General features: G+C 37.8%; 1 protein-coding gene across 4 annotated transcripts in view; it reads left to right on the top strand.

The window, feature by feature from the left end:
- CAMSAP2 (calmodulin regulated spectrin associated protein family member 2) overlaps positions 1-16,905 on the top strand; it is an 80,867-nt gene that overhangs the window by 23,686 nt on the left and 40,276 nt on the right. For all 4 annotated transcript variants that reach the window (XM_038143832.1, XM_038143831.1, XM_038143829.1 and 1 more), the window contains exons 3-4: positions 15,188-15,349; positions 16,013-16,096. In XM_038143832.1, the coding sequence (XP_037999760.1) occupies positions 15,188-15,349; positions 16,013-16,096 (246 nt within the window). The remainder of the gene's footprint in view (positions 1-15,187; positions 15,350-16,012; positions 16,097-16,905) is intronic.

Here is a 16,905-nt window from a genome sequence, read left to right as displayed (position 1 = left end):
TGGACTCTGATGAGCTTCCTTCCTGAGCCAGCACATACTGAGAATAGTTCAAGGAGGCCTTCAGGATGCAGGTCTGAGAAAAAAATGTGAGAGATTAGGGGGTCTAGGAGAGGAACTGGATCTTCAAGGGAACTTAGAGTGATGGCTGGGTGAGAGAGGAAGGAAGTTTCTCCAGAGGCTGGAGCTCAGAGTTCATCAATTCACAAAGCATCGCTGGTACAGAGCGACTTAACTTCTTCCCACTCTGCACCTTCTTGTTACTAAAAGATAATCACAGCCAAGTGCTTGGAGGTGTTTCCCCAAAGTGCTTCTGTTATTCTGTCAAAAGGACATCATGAATCTGTGACAATCCCAATAAAGCAGAGACTTCCAGATCTGTGTGTAGGCATGATGTGATAAAGCCTTATGGCTGGGAATATCTTTTCCAGAATGGGGATTATTTTTTTTTCTCCCACAATGTAACTCCCACCACTCCTCCTCTGCTTCTTGCAACAGCATCAGGATACGTGGTGCTTCACAGATTAAAATAATACACTGTTAATTTGTTGGCAACTAGACATGCCATTATCTCCTACTTTTTTGTCATCATTTCTGGGAGCAAAATAATGGATTGATATTGGAGCAGGAAAATACTGAAGAAAAGTATGGGAACAACATTGAAATTTTAATTGAACTTTTTTTATTATTTAACTTCTGTACTTGCTGCTGTTAAAAAGCATGTTACAGTAGGGTTATATTTACAGAAACGGTTTTGCATTCTTTTACATATTTCAGATGCCTTTTTAGAGAATGCAATTAATTGCATTTGCATAAGCAGTTTGAACATATATGTGTATATATATATATATATATATAAAAAGATTAATGAGGGTTTGAGGTGAAAGTGAAAAGCTTGGTGGGTCACTTGTTTTCCCCTGTCATGAATGTCAGAATGCAGTATATAGTGCTTAAGGTAAGGCTGCTTACTATTTCAGTGAAATGTTTATTAAATTAATCAAATGCAGGATAAAATGTGGAGGCTGAGTGAGAAGACTATAAAACCAGGTCTATAGATGTATGTAATAATTATTTATTTAAGTGAAAGAATTGTTTGTATTTATCTCCCCTAGCAGCATGTTTTATCATAAGTATATAGCATTATATTTGCAAATATGAACACATTCAGTACTAGACAGTACATTCTTTATCAGTAATTAGAAGGGAATTTAACTTGTTTCATCCAGTGTCTTGTTGAAATACCAGGATGTAACAGCAACTTTTCATTCCTCCATTGCACTGATCCAACATTAAAAGGTCAATATATATATATACATAAAATATCAAGAGCTGAACAGGACTTGTTAAGCAAATGGCTGGTGTTTGTAATGGTTGATTTTTCCATAAAACTGATCTGTTTAAAAACCCAAATTTTAATACCGATATTAGTATCTATAGAAACAGAATAGAAGATATTATTTATATATTTAACTGTGCATGAACAAAAGTTTAAAGAAATTACTGGCAGTGCCAAACACTGGAAAGCTGGGAAAAGCCGAAGGGGCATCTTCATTTGCAGTCTTGGAACTCTGGCAAAAGCATGGTGTTAGTCTCTAAATGTGACAAGCTGTCTTGTTCCTATCTCAAAGGGATAATGCTGTTTGAATGACAGATTCATTCTCATTAAGGCCTGTTGCAACATCATTTGCTGTGTGTATTGAAAGCCACTCTGACATCTCATTCCTATGGACATATTGGTGTGTAAATGTGGGTATGTGAACAAACATGAGAGTTACTGAGCCAGGCCTACAAGAAGGGAAATAAGACATTTAGAATGTAGAGTTAAGATGAAGACAGCATTCAAAATAACTTCTATAGTCAGTCATTGATAAAGCTCACATTGCCAAAAATATCTGTAGTTTATGTAAAGAGAATCCCAGTATAGTCAGGGATTAATTCAAAAGTCATTGCAAAGGTCATGTTAATCAATGATTGAAATATTTTAAAGAGTACCCAAGTAAAAAGTTTGAAAAATCACTATTACCATGCCTTTTCTTTATTTTGCACCATTTCATTGTTGTAGCTTTCAGGTAGTGTGATATTCACATTCTCTGAACAGAGAGAGACATAATTCTCTCTCCCAGGATTTTTCCTGGGGAAGGCAGTGAGAACCTCAGAGAAGAAGAGAAAACAATTCTTATCTCTACTCGCTGCTCCTGTTGTTTGGCACATGTGGAATGTGTTACAGAGATTGTTTACCAACAGTGATTTGTTAATTGGACGGGGTTGATTGGATTGATTGGCCAATTGGGTCAAAGCTGTATCGTGACTGTCTCCAGACAGTCACGGGTTTTTCAGTAGTATCTCTTTAGTATAGTTATAATATAGTATTAGTGTGATATAATATAGCTTAATAAAGCATTTGTTCAGCCTCCTGAATCATGGAGTCAGAGCACTGAGTTATTCCCTGGCTGGGTGCCTGCACTGATAAGGTAGGTCAGTGTGGCTCAGGCAATGGGGGTCTGAGCAGTCCCCCCTCTCCCCAGGACCTCCTGCCACAGCCTGTCCCAGCACACAGCACTCTGCCCCGCTGTGCTGCTGGGCCTGCCTGAGGCATGCAGCTGGGAGCATGCACATTCCTGCTGGGGGACTGCACATCCTGCCATGGCACAAGGGAGTTGAGGGTATAATGAAAGGAAAGGAGTGAGGGATGTTAATGTTCTTCTTGTCTGTAGTAGCTGCTCTGGTTGAGCCTCTCTGTGCTTCTTCTTTGGACATGCAAAACTGATTTTGTTTTGTCTTGGTTTTTCTTCAGTATGGGCAACTTGTATTAAGCATTTACTTTGGTTTGGATTTGATAATGCCTTTTGAATTCTCCAAATGATGTAGCAAGTATTACACCATACACTCTTTGATGGCTAGTATTTGTTTTGCCTCCAAGTGCAAAGAGGATGAATGGGAAGAGTTCCAGACACAACAGAAAGTATGGGTACTAATGTGAATATTCTTGTCAGTTTATCCTAATAGTTTTTGTATTTTTCCTTTTTCTTTGCAGCAATGTGAACATATAAAATTGTCTTTCTGAAGTGAAACTTTATTTAAGTGAGGTGCATGTGTGATTGTGCTCCATCAATAACTATAAGATTGTGAAGCAGTTCTTCACTCATGAGATACCCCAGGTCTATACCCACACCTTTAGTCTGTCATGGGTTATAAAATAATGAATTAAATCAATATATCCACTGTAGCTGCATTATATACACCAAGTGCACATGATTTACTGGAAGCTAAAGTACCACAGAGCCATTTGTTCAGGCAGAAACCATGTGTATATTCTCCTGTAGGCTTGACATTCTAGCCTACTATACTTTATAGTATCTCTTGTCTTGCTTGATGTGTGTCCATATGTATCCAACACAGAGCTTGAAATAATCATAATTTGGAAGTAATACATCTGAAAATAGCAACTGTTCTGTGTCTAAGTATGAATAATTAACATTTCTAAGCAAACCCTAAATTATCTAAGCTATGTTTTGAGGTACGTTTTAAAATATTGACAAATTTTCATGTTTAATATAAAGTTCTGCACGGTCTTTCATATCTATAATGTATACGGTAAGAATTTTCATTGGCAAAATTGCTTACTGGTTTGGGCTTGTCATATGTCTGGATGAGCAGGTAGACACTGAAACATATCCTGACTCTTAGCTGTGACCAATAGTACATGTCCTGTGATATTTCTTCTTCAGTATGAACTGCATGCCAGCTTTTCTATTAGTGCCCATTCCATCTTGTTCTATCATAGTATTGATTTTTTTTCTTTTTCAAATACTACAGATTGACTTGCCTATGCAGACAGCCAGCTTTTTATGTTTGATTAAATGTTCCCTTGGGTATTTTAGGTAACATAAGTTACAGATACTGCCTGCAATTCTGAAATAACACACTTGAAGCCAATGATTTCAAACTGATTGCTGAAATGTCCCATAATGTGTCTCACATGTAGTTCAGCCAAGTTTCTCAGTAATCGTCCTTTCCCATTTACGGATTATGGGATTTCAGAGTTTGGATGCTTGAAAAGAAAGAACAGATGTCAGGCAATTTCTAATTTTAATGAGAAGGAGGTTGGAAGAAACCCAAACAAATCACAGACATGAAACACAAAGCAAAATAAGGCATTTAGAAATTAAGAAAAAAATGGAAAACAACAATTTCTACTTTTCTTTGCTTTACTCAGTTCAGTCAGAAAAACCATCAATTAAGTCCTTGCAGCAGTACCTCTCCAGGGATTTTGGCCTGGCTTCATGTCATTCCTCAATGCTTATACCAGCTTCTTTTCCACCTCATCAAAAAAAGCCCTATTTTCAGTTCCTCCAAATGTTCAACAGCCAAACTGCCCAGCAGAGATTTTTGTTCAGTGGTTTTACACTTCTGGCTGATGAAACAATGCTGAGAATCAATGGAACTGCCTGAATCTTGCACAGGGCCTACACTGCTCCTTGCGTGGCACTGTGGCTACTATTCATGTTTACAGCTGGTGGTCTCTGAATCCATTGTTTAAGGACAGCTATAAAATACTTCCCAGCTCCTTCGTTCTGTTCATCTTGCCTCTTCTTTCCAATTAACGAGGTGAGGTTCATAAATGGGGCTCACTGCTTTTGCCAGAGGAAAGGTTTCATCTTGTGAAGGGCTTATGTGGTTTCTGGACAGCATGCAATGCCATGTCTTGTGCTTGTAGCACAAGGTTTCAAATAATACTGTTGGTATTTCTTGGTATTCTTGTAAGCAAAGAAAATACTTACAATCTAGTTGTTGTCATCTTAAGTAATTATCTGGAAAATAAAAGGCTAGGAGTTAGCAGTTTTCCCATTTCTGCCTTGTGATTTTCTCTTCAGCTTGTTTCTCTGTTTTGTTTCATTTATCACCATGCTCTTTTACTCAGCTTGCCTCAGTTGGGGAGAATAGGGGGAGGGGTATTTTGCCTAAGAAAATGGTTGTTTACTACAATGTGGATAGGTTACTGCTGCAGCTGACTTCTCTGTTTCAAGAACTACTAATTATGTAACACGTCCTGGAATAATAACATTATAAACCAGAAATGCATGAGGAATGAGAACACGATTGTGTGGTTTATTGTTTTAATCTTTAAAAAGACTTATGAACTGGCAGTTATTTCATTACCAAAGAGAGGTGGAGGAAGGAGACTTTCCAATTCATTTCCATGCCCCGAAAAGTGCTGGTTCACAAACTGATACTTGTGAAGGATGAGAATGGGCATTGTTTCACTTTGCTCATCAGTTTACTTAGAAGTAGCCTCTAGTTCACAGTGGTCTCCTGTTCTATCTTAATTCTTTGGGTAAAACATTTTAACATTTTTTGTGCATAGGCTACAAGTTGATTTCCCATTTCTTTTCAAAATATAATTTTCTTTAAGAAATTGTACCTCCTGAAGATGCTATCATATCAGTAACCACTTTTCATGCCTTTACCAAAGTAACTTTCAAGAAAAGCTTTACTTGCTATGTAATCAGCCTTCCCAGTTTTGTGAAATGCTGATAGAAAGACAATCCACTGCCTTATTAGTATGCTGCTTGAATTCCAGATTTTTTGAAGTAGTGATAGTTGGCAACTGCAGTCCTTCTTGTAGGTATGCTGTCCTCAGCACAACTCTTTCCTGGGTACCAATCTGCTCCTGTTGGTCTGCAGCAGTTCCTGATGCAAACAGAGCCTGGGTATGACCCTGTGGTTAGCAGAAGCTTATGGTGATGGAGACTACTGCCAGATGTCCTGCAAAAATCTGCTGCGGTAGATGAAGTGGACGTCCTCGGGTCCCAGTAATCTATTAAAAAGGATTATTGGTACAGCATGATCTCTATGAGGGCACACAGATTGCTCTTTCTTAAGAATAAAGTGTATTCCTTAGTACAGTTGCTTTGAACAATGAAAAACAGATCTTAAAGTTTCCAGTAAAGCAATTGTCTTGTGCCCGTGTGTGCATATCTAAGAGAGTCTTTCTCTGAAGAACTCATACTCTACTTCAGAAGTTCAAGATCTGACCTAAAGTTTATTGTTTAGTCCAGATTAACCAAACAAGTGGAAACACTTTTGAATACATTTATTGAAACAACCATGAAGTAGCTTTCCTACTTCTGCTGTAACATCACTGTAGGCCATATCCTTGTTTAGCAGCCACTGTTGTGCCTGGCCTGTCCTAATCCTTTAATAAGTAGATGAAAAAATGTTGGTCAGCTGTCTGATTTAGTAATGCTATTAGTCAGCAGCTTGTCACTTGCAAGGTTTTACTACATTAACAGCCTTAGAGAAACAGATTTCTTGTGATCAGTATAATTTTGTGTGTCTGTTTTAATTATTTAACACTGCTGATAGAGTTCATTGAAAGTAGGAGACCAGGTAATTTCTTTTGACCTTGGCTGTTATCTTAGCAGAAAATTTTTGTCCAGGTCAATTTCCTTCTCATGTCTTACTGTGCTGTGTTCTGTCTATAAATGTGGTATTCCTAAAAACCTCTGAAGAAAAGGTCAAATAACTCCTATCCTTAATGTAATTGCTATTACAGTAATGAATGTGACAACCTTATTTCTTTGCCCTTGTATGGTTAATAAAGAAATAGCAAGGAAATTATCAGGATCCTGTTCATGTGCAAATACAGGAAGATTTCATATTATGTTCTCACGTAAAAATTGAAACCAGTTTTCTTCTTTTTGAAGATAGCATGTTGAAATGAACATACATGTTTTGATTTCTTAAGCCAATATTTTGCTAGATTACCAAAGAAAGCTAAACCTAAAAAAGACTCTCATGTTTAAAATAGATTTTTTTGTGTATCAGCAGTTTAAGAAAAACCACAGAAGCTTTTCAAAGGTTCTTCAGACGCAGTTTTGTAAAAATACGGTGATATTTGACGTGTAACAGAATGCAGCTGTCCCTAGGTCTTGGATGCTTACATGTCAGAGGCATTAGCTTCAATACTACATTCTTTTTCTGTATCTAAGGTGCTGAATAATACGCATTTCCACCATGCATTATAAAAATAAAAATTTGGACCAAGAAGGATGGTAACTCTCAAAACCAAAGATATTTTTTGTAACGAAACACCCCAAGTATCTTGTTTATAACTGAAATTGTTCTTTAAAATTCCTTCCTGGAGAATTTAAGTTTTATATTGTGACAAGTGTCTCACAAAGTTCCAGCTGGGAGGCACATTTCCTGAGGAAAATGAGTAGAATGTAGCAGTTCAAACGTACCCTGGCAGGCCAGTCCCAGAACTGTGTGGAATTCAGTTGGAGATGTCCATTGATAATTTGGCCCTACTTTGATCTTCATTTAGTTTGAGAAATGAGGGAAAGAACCACAGATAACTTCATCTCCTCTCCTGTAGAAAAGCAGTATTTTTTGTTTACCTTTTTTAAAACATAATGATATTGAGAGTTCCGTTTCTGAAGCAGATTAATTGAAAAAAACAGTGTATTGTACTATTCATCACTGCAATTAAAGCTTCATTAGTACTGTATGCAGAAAAGCTCATTATTACAATTCAGTTAATCAGAAACCAAGGCTGTAGATTTGTTAAATGTTGAGAATTACGTGAAATATCATGCTCTTATTACTTTAGGTGGTTTTTTTTTAGTAAATTGCTATTGCAATATCAAGTTGATTGCATGCCTTTTATCAAATGGGCATCTTACATTCATTTAAGTATTTAAACCTTCTAGGGATTGTGAGATAACGGGTGTGAGTAACTAACTAGATCTAAAAAAAAAAGAAAAAAAGCAAAATTGAAATGCAGGTAAGTCAGAAAGCATGTGATCTCAGTTATCTGGGCTAAAAAAGCTGCCATTCAGAACTTGCTGTCAATATTTAACTGTTAAACAGATGAACTAGAAGTGTGTGCTGTAAAGTTTCAGAAGTAGTCTGCTCTGACCCCAGACTGAGCTGTTGCTCAGGAAGGCTTTGTCAGTGGGACTTGCAGGATGCTGAGGCTCCGTGCCAGGCTTCATGCACTGGAGAAGACATCCCTGTTTCCTTTTCCAGTCTCGTCTCCATGGATTAATGCCTCAGCCCTACACATTTATTTTATTTTGGGACCTCTGCGTCTTTTTCTCTTTGCCAAACTTCCCCTCTTACATGCTTCTATACAACAGAACCCAACCTGTCACCCAACCCTAAACTCTTCACCCCAAATTCTGTAGAAATCTGCCTTGTCTTGCCACTGCTCCTCCTTGTCCATGAGGAAGTGGTAATTCTCCAGCACTCCTAAGGCTGGGTTCCTTCAGCAGATGTTCTGAGATGAATATGCTTTGATAGTTCCTGGTGATAACTGCCTCTGCAGGTGTTAGCTGAGCTGCCAGAGAAGTCAAACTGGTGGTTTTAGTGTCATTCCTATGCAGGTATGAGTGAGTCAGGAAGAGGGAACTACTTTTTTTGATATGTGGATAAAACAAAGCCTTGTTTTTCCTTTTCCCACTCCTGTGTTCTTCAAAGAGTAGTAGAGCTTGCTGTGAAAATAAGAAATATAGGTGATACTGAATACAATTACTGCTTGTTCTTGGTTTGAACCAGCATAAGCGCGCAGAGACAAGGCACCTAAGTAATTTTGCTAAGAGATTTTTGAGCTGTTTTATCTGGACAAGATTTGACAATATATTCTAGGAAAATCCTGAATTATTTGCAAAAACAAAGTCTTCTGGGAAATTTGAGGCTCTTGCTATTTGCTTGTTGAAATGTGTGTAACTGCCTTACCAGTTATTCTGTGTTACTTTCTTACTTTAGTTTAAACTATCTAACTACCAGTGTTTATCTTTAAAACTTGGAGTGCTTAGCATAAAGACACGGAAGTGCCTTTGTGGTTTTTATCATTAGGCATTTGATTCTCCCAGTAAATAAGAACAGGCAACTTGCAATTGCTAAGTATATGTAAAAAATTCACAGCAGGTCATGTGAAACTATAAAATAAGTCAAAATTCAAAGAATGTGATGAACGCCATTTGCTGGTTCTTGATTCCAGTGTGTGTTGCTCAGGTACTTTGTTTCACTATGTCCTGGAGTAGGTCAAAGTCTAGCTTGGTTATGTCATCCAGAAAACCTGAGAATCTCTGTTAGGATTTAGTTAGGATTGAGTTAGTAGATCAAACTATGAAGCTCCCTAACGAGCATTATGAGGAAATCTTAGGTCAGGCTTGTAAGTGCTATCAAAATGCTTAACACAGCCAATATCTGTACCTGAGAAATCCTTTTTTATAGAAGTGAATTATGTTTGCTGTGTCAGATGTGTATAGTCAGCCCAACAATGATTTCTTAATAAATATGCTCATATAAGAGGTTACTAAATTTAAAAAGTTAACCAAATAGAGAAGGCTATAAAAATCCTGAAAGCAAAAACCATTCCTTCTGTGTTGCTGAACCTGTCTCAAGGCGCTCAGCATGACTCAGTAATGCCTGTCCTTGCTGAGTAAGCATCCTGTGAGAGTCAAGCCCTTGTTGTTCGTGGCAATGCAGCAAGGAGGTAATTCAGCATGATCATTCCCTTGCAGGACAAGACTAACTAGACAGCTGGCCTTATTTTAGGGTTGTGCTAAGTATAAGTACTGTGTGAGGCTAGAGAAGAATTCCATCCAAAAATCAACAAACAGAGCAGAACTGACTACTTCAGACTGCTCCATTTTGTTGGTTGAAATATTTTAGAACTTGTTTCCTTTTTAGTATCAAAATTGTCTTCATTTTGTTGTAAAAATGACGGTCAAATGATGTAATAGCTTTGAGATTTGTAATAGAGTTTTCACCTATTGGCTCTGCTCATTAATTCCTTCCTCACCTCCTGCAGTATTTAAGTGTTGGCCTATACTTACCCTGAGCTGGAATTCTGCAATTTTTAATTGAGGCTTGGAGTTTAGATGATATCTCCCTGGGCTAGCAGATTCATTTGGATTATCTGGGGGAGGGTCTCTGGGAAAGGGGCCTGGAGGCTTAAGCTAGCCAGCCTCCTCAAATTGTTGTCCACAGAACCTGCAAGAAGCTGGGTGCACAGATGTGGGTTAGAGGGGTGTGTAAGGAGATCCTGACAGTGCTCTTGGCACAGCTTTCCTGTCTGTTTAAGCCCATACTCAGCTGCTATTACTCTCTTTCTTTTACCATGGATATGAGCAAACTCTTGTTTTATCTTTTCTCCTAAAGTATGTGTTCTACAGTGATGATTCCATCTATATTCTTGATAATCAGAGTCATTTTCATGAAGTCCTTGGAATTACTGTTTTTTTCCTGGAGTGTGAATAGTACCTGGATCCAAACCTCTGTCTACAGAAGGCAGAAGCTAGTTGAATGATAACTACTGATGCAAGGGAGATATAAAAATTCTCCCAGCTAAATGTAAAGAGCTAATCTCTTCTGTTCTTTGCTCAAGTGCCTGATCCAGTTGAGGCAAAATCTTTAGTGAGTTTAGCTAGAAATATATGTATTTGTTGTGCAATGTGTATTTCTGTTTACAAAAGCCAGCCTGTCAAAGATCAAATCTCTTCTCCAAAGCATAGTGAGTGTAGGGGACTTTTATTACAAGAAAAATCTCCAGGAAAGAGTGAATTAATTATTTATTTCTATTTAGCATGAGTGTAACAATTATATCCTCTGTTTTCTTTCTTCCCCTTTCTTCAAGTACTGTAGTGGGAAATGGGTTTGTCTATATTTTTCCTAAACAGTGAGTTCAAAAGGGAGCTCCTGACCTGAGTATCATTTAATGGACTATAAGAAATATCCTTAGTAGCAGGTAACAATGTAGGAGCTGTCTGTAATTTGTGGTATTTATCCATAAGTGTCTGTGTGTTCAGTATCACATACACCTTTTGCTTAGTGCACTTTTAATGAAGTTGTTTTCAGTTCTTCAATGGAGGTGAAGAAAGCTCTCTAATCAAATGTTAGGCAGACAGGAAAGCATTAGCAGCCATGCTCAGAAGAATTTTTCTTCTGCAGTTCAGTAAGCTTCTTATTGAACTATTTAGCAGTAGAATGAAAAGCTGTGGAACCTACATTACAGGGCAGAAACTAACCAGTAATTACATGAGATTGTTAAGATTAGTAAGTTAAAACTCTTGTGTTCTTTGCAGGCTGTAGCTGGGGAAGACAAAAGCACATTTGTGTCTTAGAAAATAAAATACCTCTAAGAATCTAGCATTTTGTGGTTTTTAATATATTTTTATGTTCTATTTAAGGCTTTATTACTTTGCACCATTGTAGTGAAGCAATCAAAGGGAAAAACAGTTTTTAGAATTGGCATAAACCAAATCTCTGCATAACACTTATGGGGAAAGTGTATTATTTCCTGTGTTGTTCAATGCTGCTGTGTTGATCTTGACTTTTTACAAATATATTTCTCTAATGGTTTTGTATAATTTTATGTTACCATGTGGGGGAGGTTAAAATTATTTCTCTAGAATTATTTTTTTTTTAATTGAACATCTTTATGCCTTGCTGCAACTTTGGATGTGGGAGGTGTGTGACAGTATGAAAATCCTGACTGGGTTTTTTAGGCTGTGTATCTGAATGGTGCCACCTCAGAGGAAATACCAAAATTCAATGTACTGTGCTCATCCTAGTTGTCAGCTGCTCCTGGGCACTTCCTTCAGGCATTGTGTCCAGGTTTGTCTGGAGAAAGAAGATGTTGCTGAGCTGCTGCTCCTGGTTTCTGCCCAGCTCCAAGTGGTTTCTGGTTCTCCCTCAGATATAAAATGTTGCTTCCTCGCAAAATTCACTCATAACTGCAGGTCTGACTAGTAAAAGTGAACTCTCCCTCTTGATTTTTTAGCTGTACCTAAAATATGCTGCTCAGTGAGAGAGGCAAAAAAAAAAATCAGAACATTATTACTATCAACAGAATTTCTTGGGATTTTTTACAGAACTTCAGCAGTTATGTTGACAAAACCTGTATTTGGAAGAGTAGGATGCTATTTTTATAGTGCAGTTTTTAGTTTTCTCTTTCTTATTGAGCACAGTGAATGAAGATATGCAGGTAAAAGAATGCAGCTTGTCTGCTCTTCCCAGAATAAATGGAAGAAAACCAGTAGGGCTTTATGTGCAATTAAATACTTTTCTTATTCTTTTTGTAATTCCTTTTAAAAAAAACTCAGCAAACAAGCCAAACTAAACAAACAGCTATTTTAAATATGTTATCCTCTATGTTTATTTGGTTGCTTGCAATTTTCTAGGGGAATAAATTCATATATGTTACTAGTTTTAATTATTTTCATTAGTAAAGAAACTATTTATAAAATCAAAAGTTTGATTTTGCTAGCTAAAAAAGTGGCAATTCATTGTTTGTTTCTCAGGACAATATTCATTCTTCTTTTCATTATTTACTGGCTTTTAAAATTCTTCTGAGTGTTCTGCCTGGATTATAAACAAAATAACTTGGAGTCACTTTTAAGGCTGAAGATGCTTGTATTTGATTGCTTGTATGCAAGCAAAAAAGATTGTGACATGGATCTAGGTAGTGTTGGTAAAAGTTTATTGCACTTAGTTTTGATTATCTAAGGTCATTCTTCCCTCTGTTTGTTTAAGTAGTTTGCACTTTATTAATGATTCACTGGAAGGATTGAAAATGAGACTCAGTTAACTAATCGTAAATAATTTACTTTTTATAATGTGTTTGTAATGTATTGAGCATATTGTCAGATCTAGCAACACTTCAGTGGCTTTCTCTCTTCACTGGCAATCCACTTTGTAGGATTTTCCAGAGAAAAACACTTTGTGTTTTCCAGAGAAGCTGATGATCGAGCATGGGAGGTGAAGGCTGCTCAGTTCCCTCTGGGAAGTTCAGTGGTGGTTTTTCTTGCAGACTGATCTCAGAGCACAGGTGTAGTAGCCAGGGCACTACTCATGGATAAACAGCTGGGCAAGAAGATGCTGCTTTCACACCTCTGGGAGCTTCCTTGGTTGTCAGACCTCACATGGCAGGCAGTGTCCTTCCCACAGGCAGGGAGTAAAGGATGGAAAGAATTCCCTTGTGCAGCAGGCAGTCTGATCAGCCTGATGGCTCCTAGCAGTAGCATTCTCTATGAGGCCACTCTTAGGTCTGGCTGGAAAATACATTTCTGTGCACTACCTCCTCTTGAAAAGCAAGTCCAGCATTTTCTTGCTGTTTTAATGTCTCCTTTTTATTTTTGGGGGAAGGCTCTGAAAATAGCACAAGGTTTTAACCCCGGTGCCATTCAGACCATGCAAGATGTAGCAAGGAAAGATTATTAGAGCAGTGGCCCCAGGTGTCAGAGATTATCCAAATCTTCCCTTCTTTGCTGTGCGTTGCATGTGTTAAACTACCTTTCACCAATCTGCTGGGATCTCCTACCAGAACTGCATGGATCTGTGTGGCTGTCCCAAGCTCTGCAATCCCCCACAAGGATTTGGGGGGCTGTACTCACAGTTTATGTGATACTTGATTTGGACCTGCCTCTGCACTGCCTTGCCCTGCCCTGCTGGGCCAGCAGAGGAGCGGCTCGTGCATCCCTGTAGATCACTGCTGCTCTGCGCACTGGGCTGCACACAGACAATACCCTTTCCCTTCTGAAATACTTTGAGTGGCAAGATTCAGCTGCCCAGCACTTTCCCTCATTCACCTAGGAGCCTGTATCAGTGTTTATCCATAAAGGGCTGTAGAAAAGCTCCTAAGGCATAATAATGGTGGTGGAAGGAGTTTACTCGGCCTGAGTCCATCAGTGGTGCAGCAGGGAGGAGGAGCTGATTCCTTGCCCAGTTGCGCTGCTGCTGCTGGGCCAGAGATGGGCTCTGTGGCACACAGGGCTCTCAGGCCATGTGCAGCATCCAAGCTTGTCCCAGGAAGGTTGGCTGTCAGCTTCAAACTACTATTAAGTGTAGTTGGCCTTTTTTGTGAAACAAAGCAACTTAACTGCTTTTAAAAAAGCAGTACATACTGCTGCCTGCTTCTGAGGTCAGCATGATCGCTTGCATTGATGACACTAACACTAAGGGCAGCACAGAGTCTGGATCTGTTCTTTTTCCTGCTGGGAATTCTGGAATAAGTGATGTGCATGAACTACCTTAGCTGTGATGATTAGATAGCATATTGCTGTGTGACTCACGTTGTTCATTGCTGTTACCATGGCTGTTACAGCTACCTTGTGAGATGTTTACATTAATATTTTTTATAGTATTGAAGTGGTGGTGTTAACAAGTGTTGAGCATCTTTGTGAGCTATGTTTAAAGACAATGTTTTAAAAATACTGTCTTTGGAAATTGTTCTGATCCATGGGAAATCCTGCTTAATACCTAGAAAGCTGTTTCTGTTTTTCTTATCATGAAGCAGAAGGAAATGTGTTTAGCTGTAGGCACTGCCTCTAAAAGCCACCATCATTTTGTTATTCAATCACAAGAATCTAATGTAAATCCTTGTTATCCTCTTTTTTTTTGTTGTTGTTGTTATTCTGTTGAGTTTGGGGTGGGGGGGAATTCTTTGCTGATTTTGAACTGTTACAAACTGTGAAATAGCCTTAGTTATATATTGAAATTGTCTTTCAATATATAACACCAGAAGAAATGTACCTCCTCTTTTATACAGAAGATATATTATTTTAAACCTAGTTGAGTACCTATAGCTGTGGCACCTACCTTACATCTGCATAACATAACTAGTTTACTAGAAGAAAAATAGATGTTTTTCTATCATTTTGTTGAGTTTTTACTAAAGATTAGTATAATCGCGTCTTCTTCCTGGATTAGGACTTTAAATATAGATGAGCTTTCACATATTAATGCAGCATTTTCATGACAATGAAGATGGTTTAGCAATCCCCAAGTTCCAGTTTTTATTTCCAATACAAATAACGCTGATCAGACAGGGGAGTTTGGTTTAGCTATGGTGACAAATTTAAAGGCTCTCTTTAGCTCTCTTAAAAGTGATGTGATGTTTGAATCATTCATTAAACTTCCTGATTCTGTTCACTTTTAATTCTTAAAGTTTGGTAGTTTATTTTTTTTTTACAGAAGCTATTTTAATTTGCAATTTAATCTGTGTTCCCAAATCTATTATATTTGTTTTCATTTGCTTTTCATTTAAAACTGACAACCAGACAGAAAACGTATAGCATTCACAGTTTTGGTCTTTCCATGTATGTGGCTACGTTCAGAAGCAGTACATAAGAAGGATCTGTTGATTTGCAAACTGATCAGGTGTTGGTGTTTGTCACTGCAGAGTGCTCACTTGGCCATGATCGACACCCTCATGATGGCTTACACTGTGGAGATGATCAGCGTTGAGAAAGTCATCGCATGCACTCAGCAGTACTCAACCTTCTTCCAAGCTACAGAGGTACCCTATGACATTGAGGATGCTGTCATGTACTGGATAAACAAGGTATGAGTGCTGGAAAAGCAAGCTGGGGTTTTCTTTGTTATTTGTAGGATTCAATTAGAGATGAGAGGCTAGGATGTGTATTTGTGTATGTAGGTATATCAGGACTGTTCTGATACAGACTGTTCCCACATCTGCTGTTTATGGAATGTAAAAAGAAAATTTTGCAGAAATAAGTTAAACACGTGTGAACCATATAAATGGGAAGTGTAATGCTGGAATATATACTACATATGACATCTCAGGTGTCACTGTCATGTTGAGATGCCACAGTGCCCACTCAAGGGTCTCTTTTTGGCTCTTTATAAGTTGTCATCTCTTTGTGTACTTTGTCATGATTTAAACCCAAAGGTATTCTGTTTGTTTGAACACATCTTGCTTGAAGTGACTTACCTTCACTGCATAATCAAATCAAGTGACAAGGATACCCTGTTAATCAAATGTGACTGAGCATAATAAGGGGAAGGTTAGTTTGTACGATGTAGAGCTAACAAGCAGTGACCTTCGACTGCATCCGAGACTGACATTTGCTGCAGGGCTATAGTCTGAAATGTTTGGTTTATCTCTTTAGTTCTATGTTCATGATTTATAGACTTTTTGGAGAACTTCTAATTTCTGTGACTTGTTTCTTAGAACAGACAACTGAATGAGCTATTTTGTCTCTAGGTAAATGAGCATTTGAAAGACATCATGGAGCAGGAACAAAAACTAAAAGAGCATCACAGTGCAGAATCTGCAGGAGGTCAAAAGGTAGGTGGAGGAGTTAAAATATTTTAAGCAAGAATAAGCATTTATCCATGAACAGACATTGCAGACATTGAGCTTTTAACTGCTTGTTAAAGAAAGCAAACTTGTGGTATTCATTTTGTTATTAGTTTTATCACTTTCATGAAAATACACATTTAAAAATAAAACTAACAGAGTTGCACTTTTTATAGCCAGTTGTCCTTTATGACAAATAAATCTTTGATAGCAGGGAAACATCTGTTACATTAGTGCAATTGAAGAATAATGACTTTATTCTTAAGGAATTTAAGAATAATGACTACTTTTGAGTGAATTAAAACCCCCAAGAGATCTGATATGAAAAAGACCAGAACTTTTTTTCATGGTTCTTAATAGTTTTTTTCCTTGTGTATTGCATTAATGTCAAAAGAGATATCTGTACGTGATATTATGGGAAGGATTGCTCTGGCTATGATCCAAATTACTGGTTGATTACAGGTTTTATTATCTATAAAATAAAAACAGATTATGTTCGATTCCCTTTCCAGACAGGATTTTTTTTCTTTTGTTTGCAGAGCTCAGTTAATTAAGTAGCATTATATGCCCTATCAAAATACATAGGGATAGCAAACAGTTCCAGAGTATGTAAAATTCCTTATGCTTCAGAAAGATCCTTTACCCTATTGTGATATAACTATTACTGAAGAATTGGTCATCAGTCTGAACACCTTTTGGTCTTATCCCTGCACATGAATGCAGAGCAGATTTCCAAGCTGCTGCAAGGCTGTAAATCCTCCTTCTGAGCCTGGCCTGTTCTCACCTAAGCTGCTGCA

This window comes from Motacilla alba, chromosome 8 (assembly GCF_015832195.1).
Source record: "Motacilla alba alba isolate MOTALB_02 chromosome 8, Motacilla_alba_V1.0_pri, whole genome shotgun sequence".
NCBI lineage: Eukaryota > Metazoa > Chordata > Aves > Passeriformes > Motacillidae > Motacilla > Motacilla alba.
The sequence above is the reverse complement of the archived record's forward strand: the minus strand, read 5'-3'. Positions and strand labels throughout refer to the sequence as shown.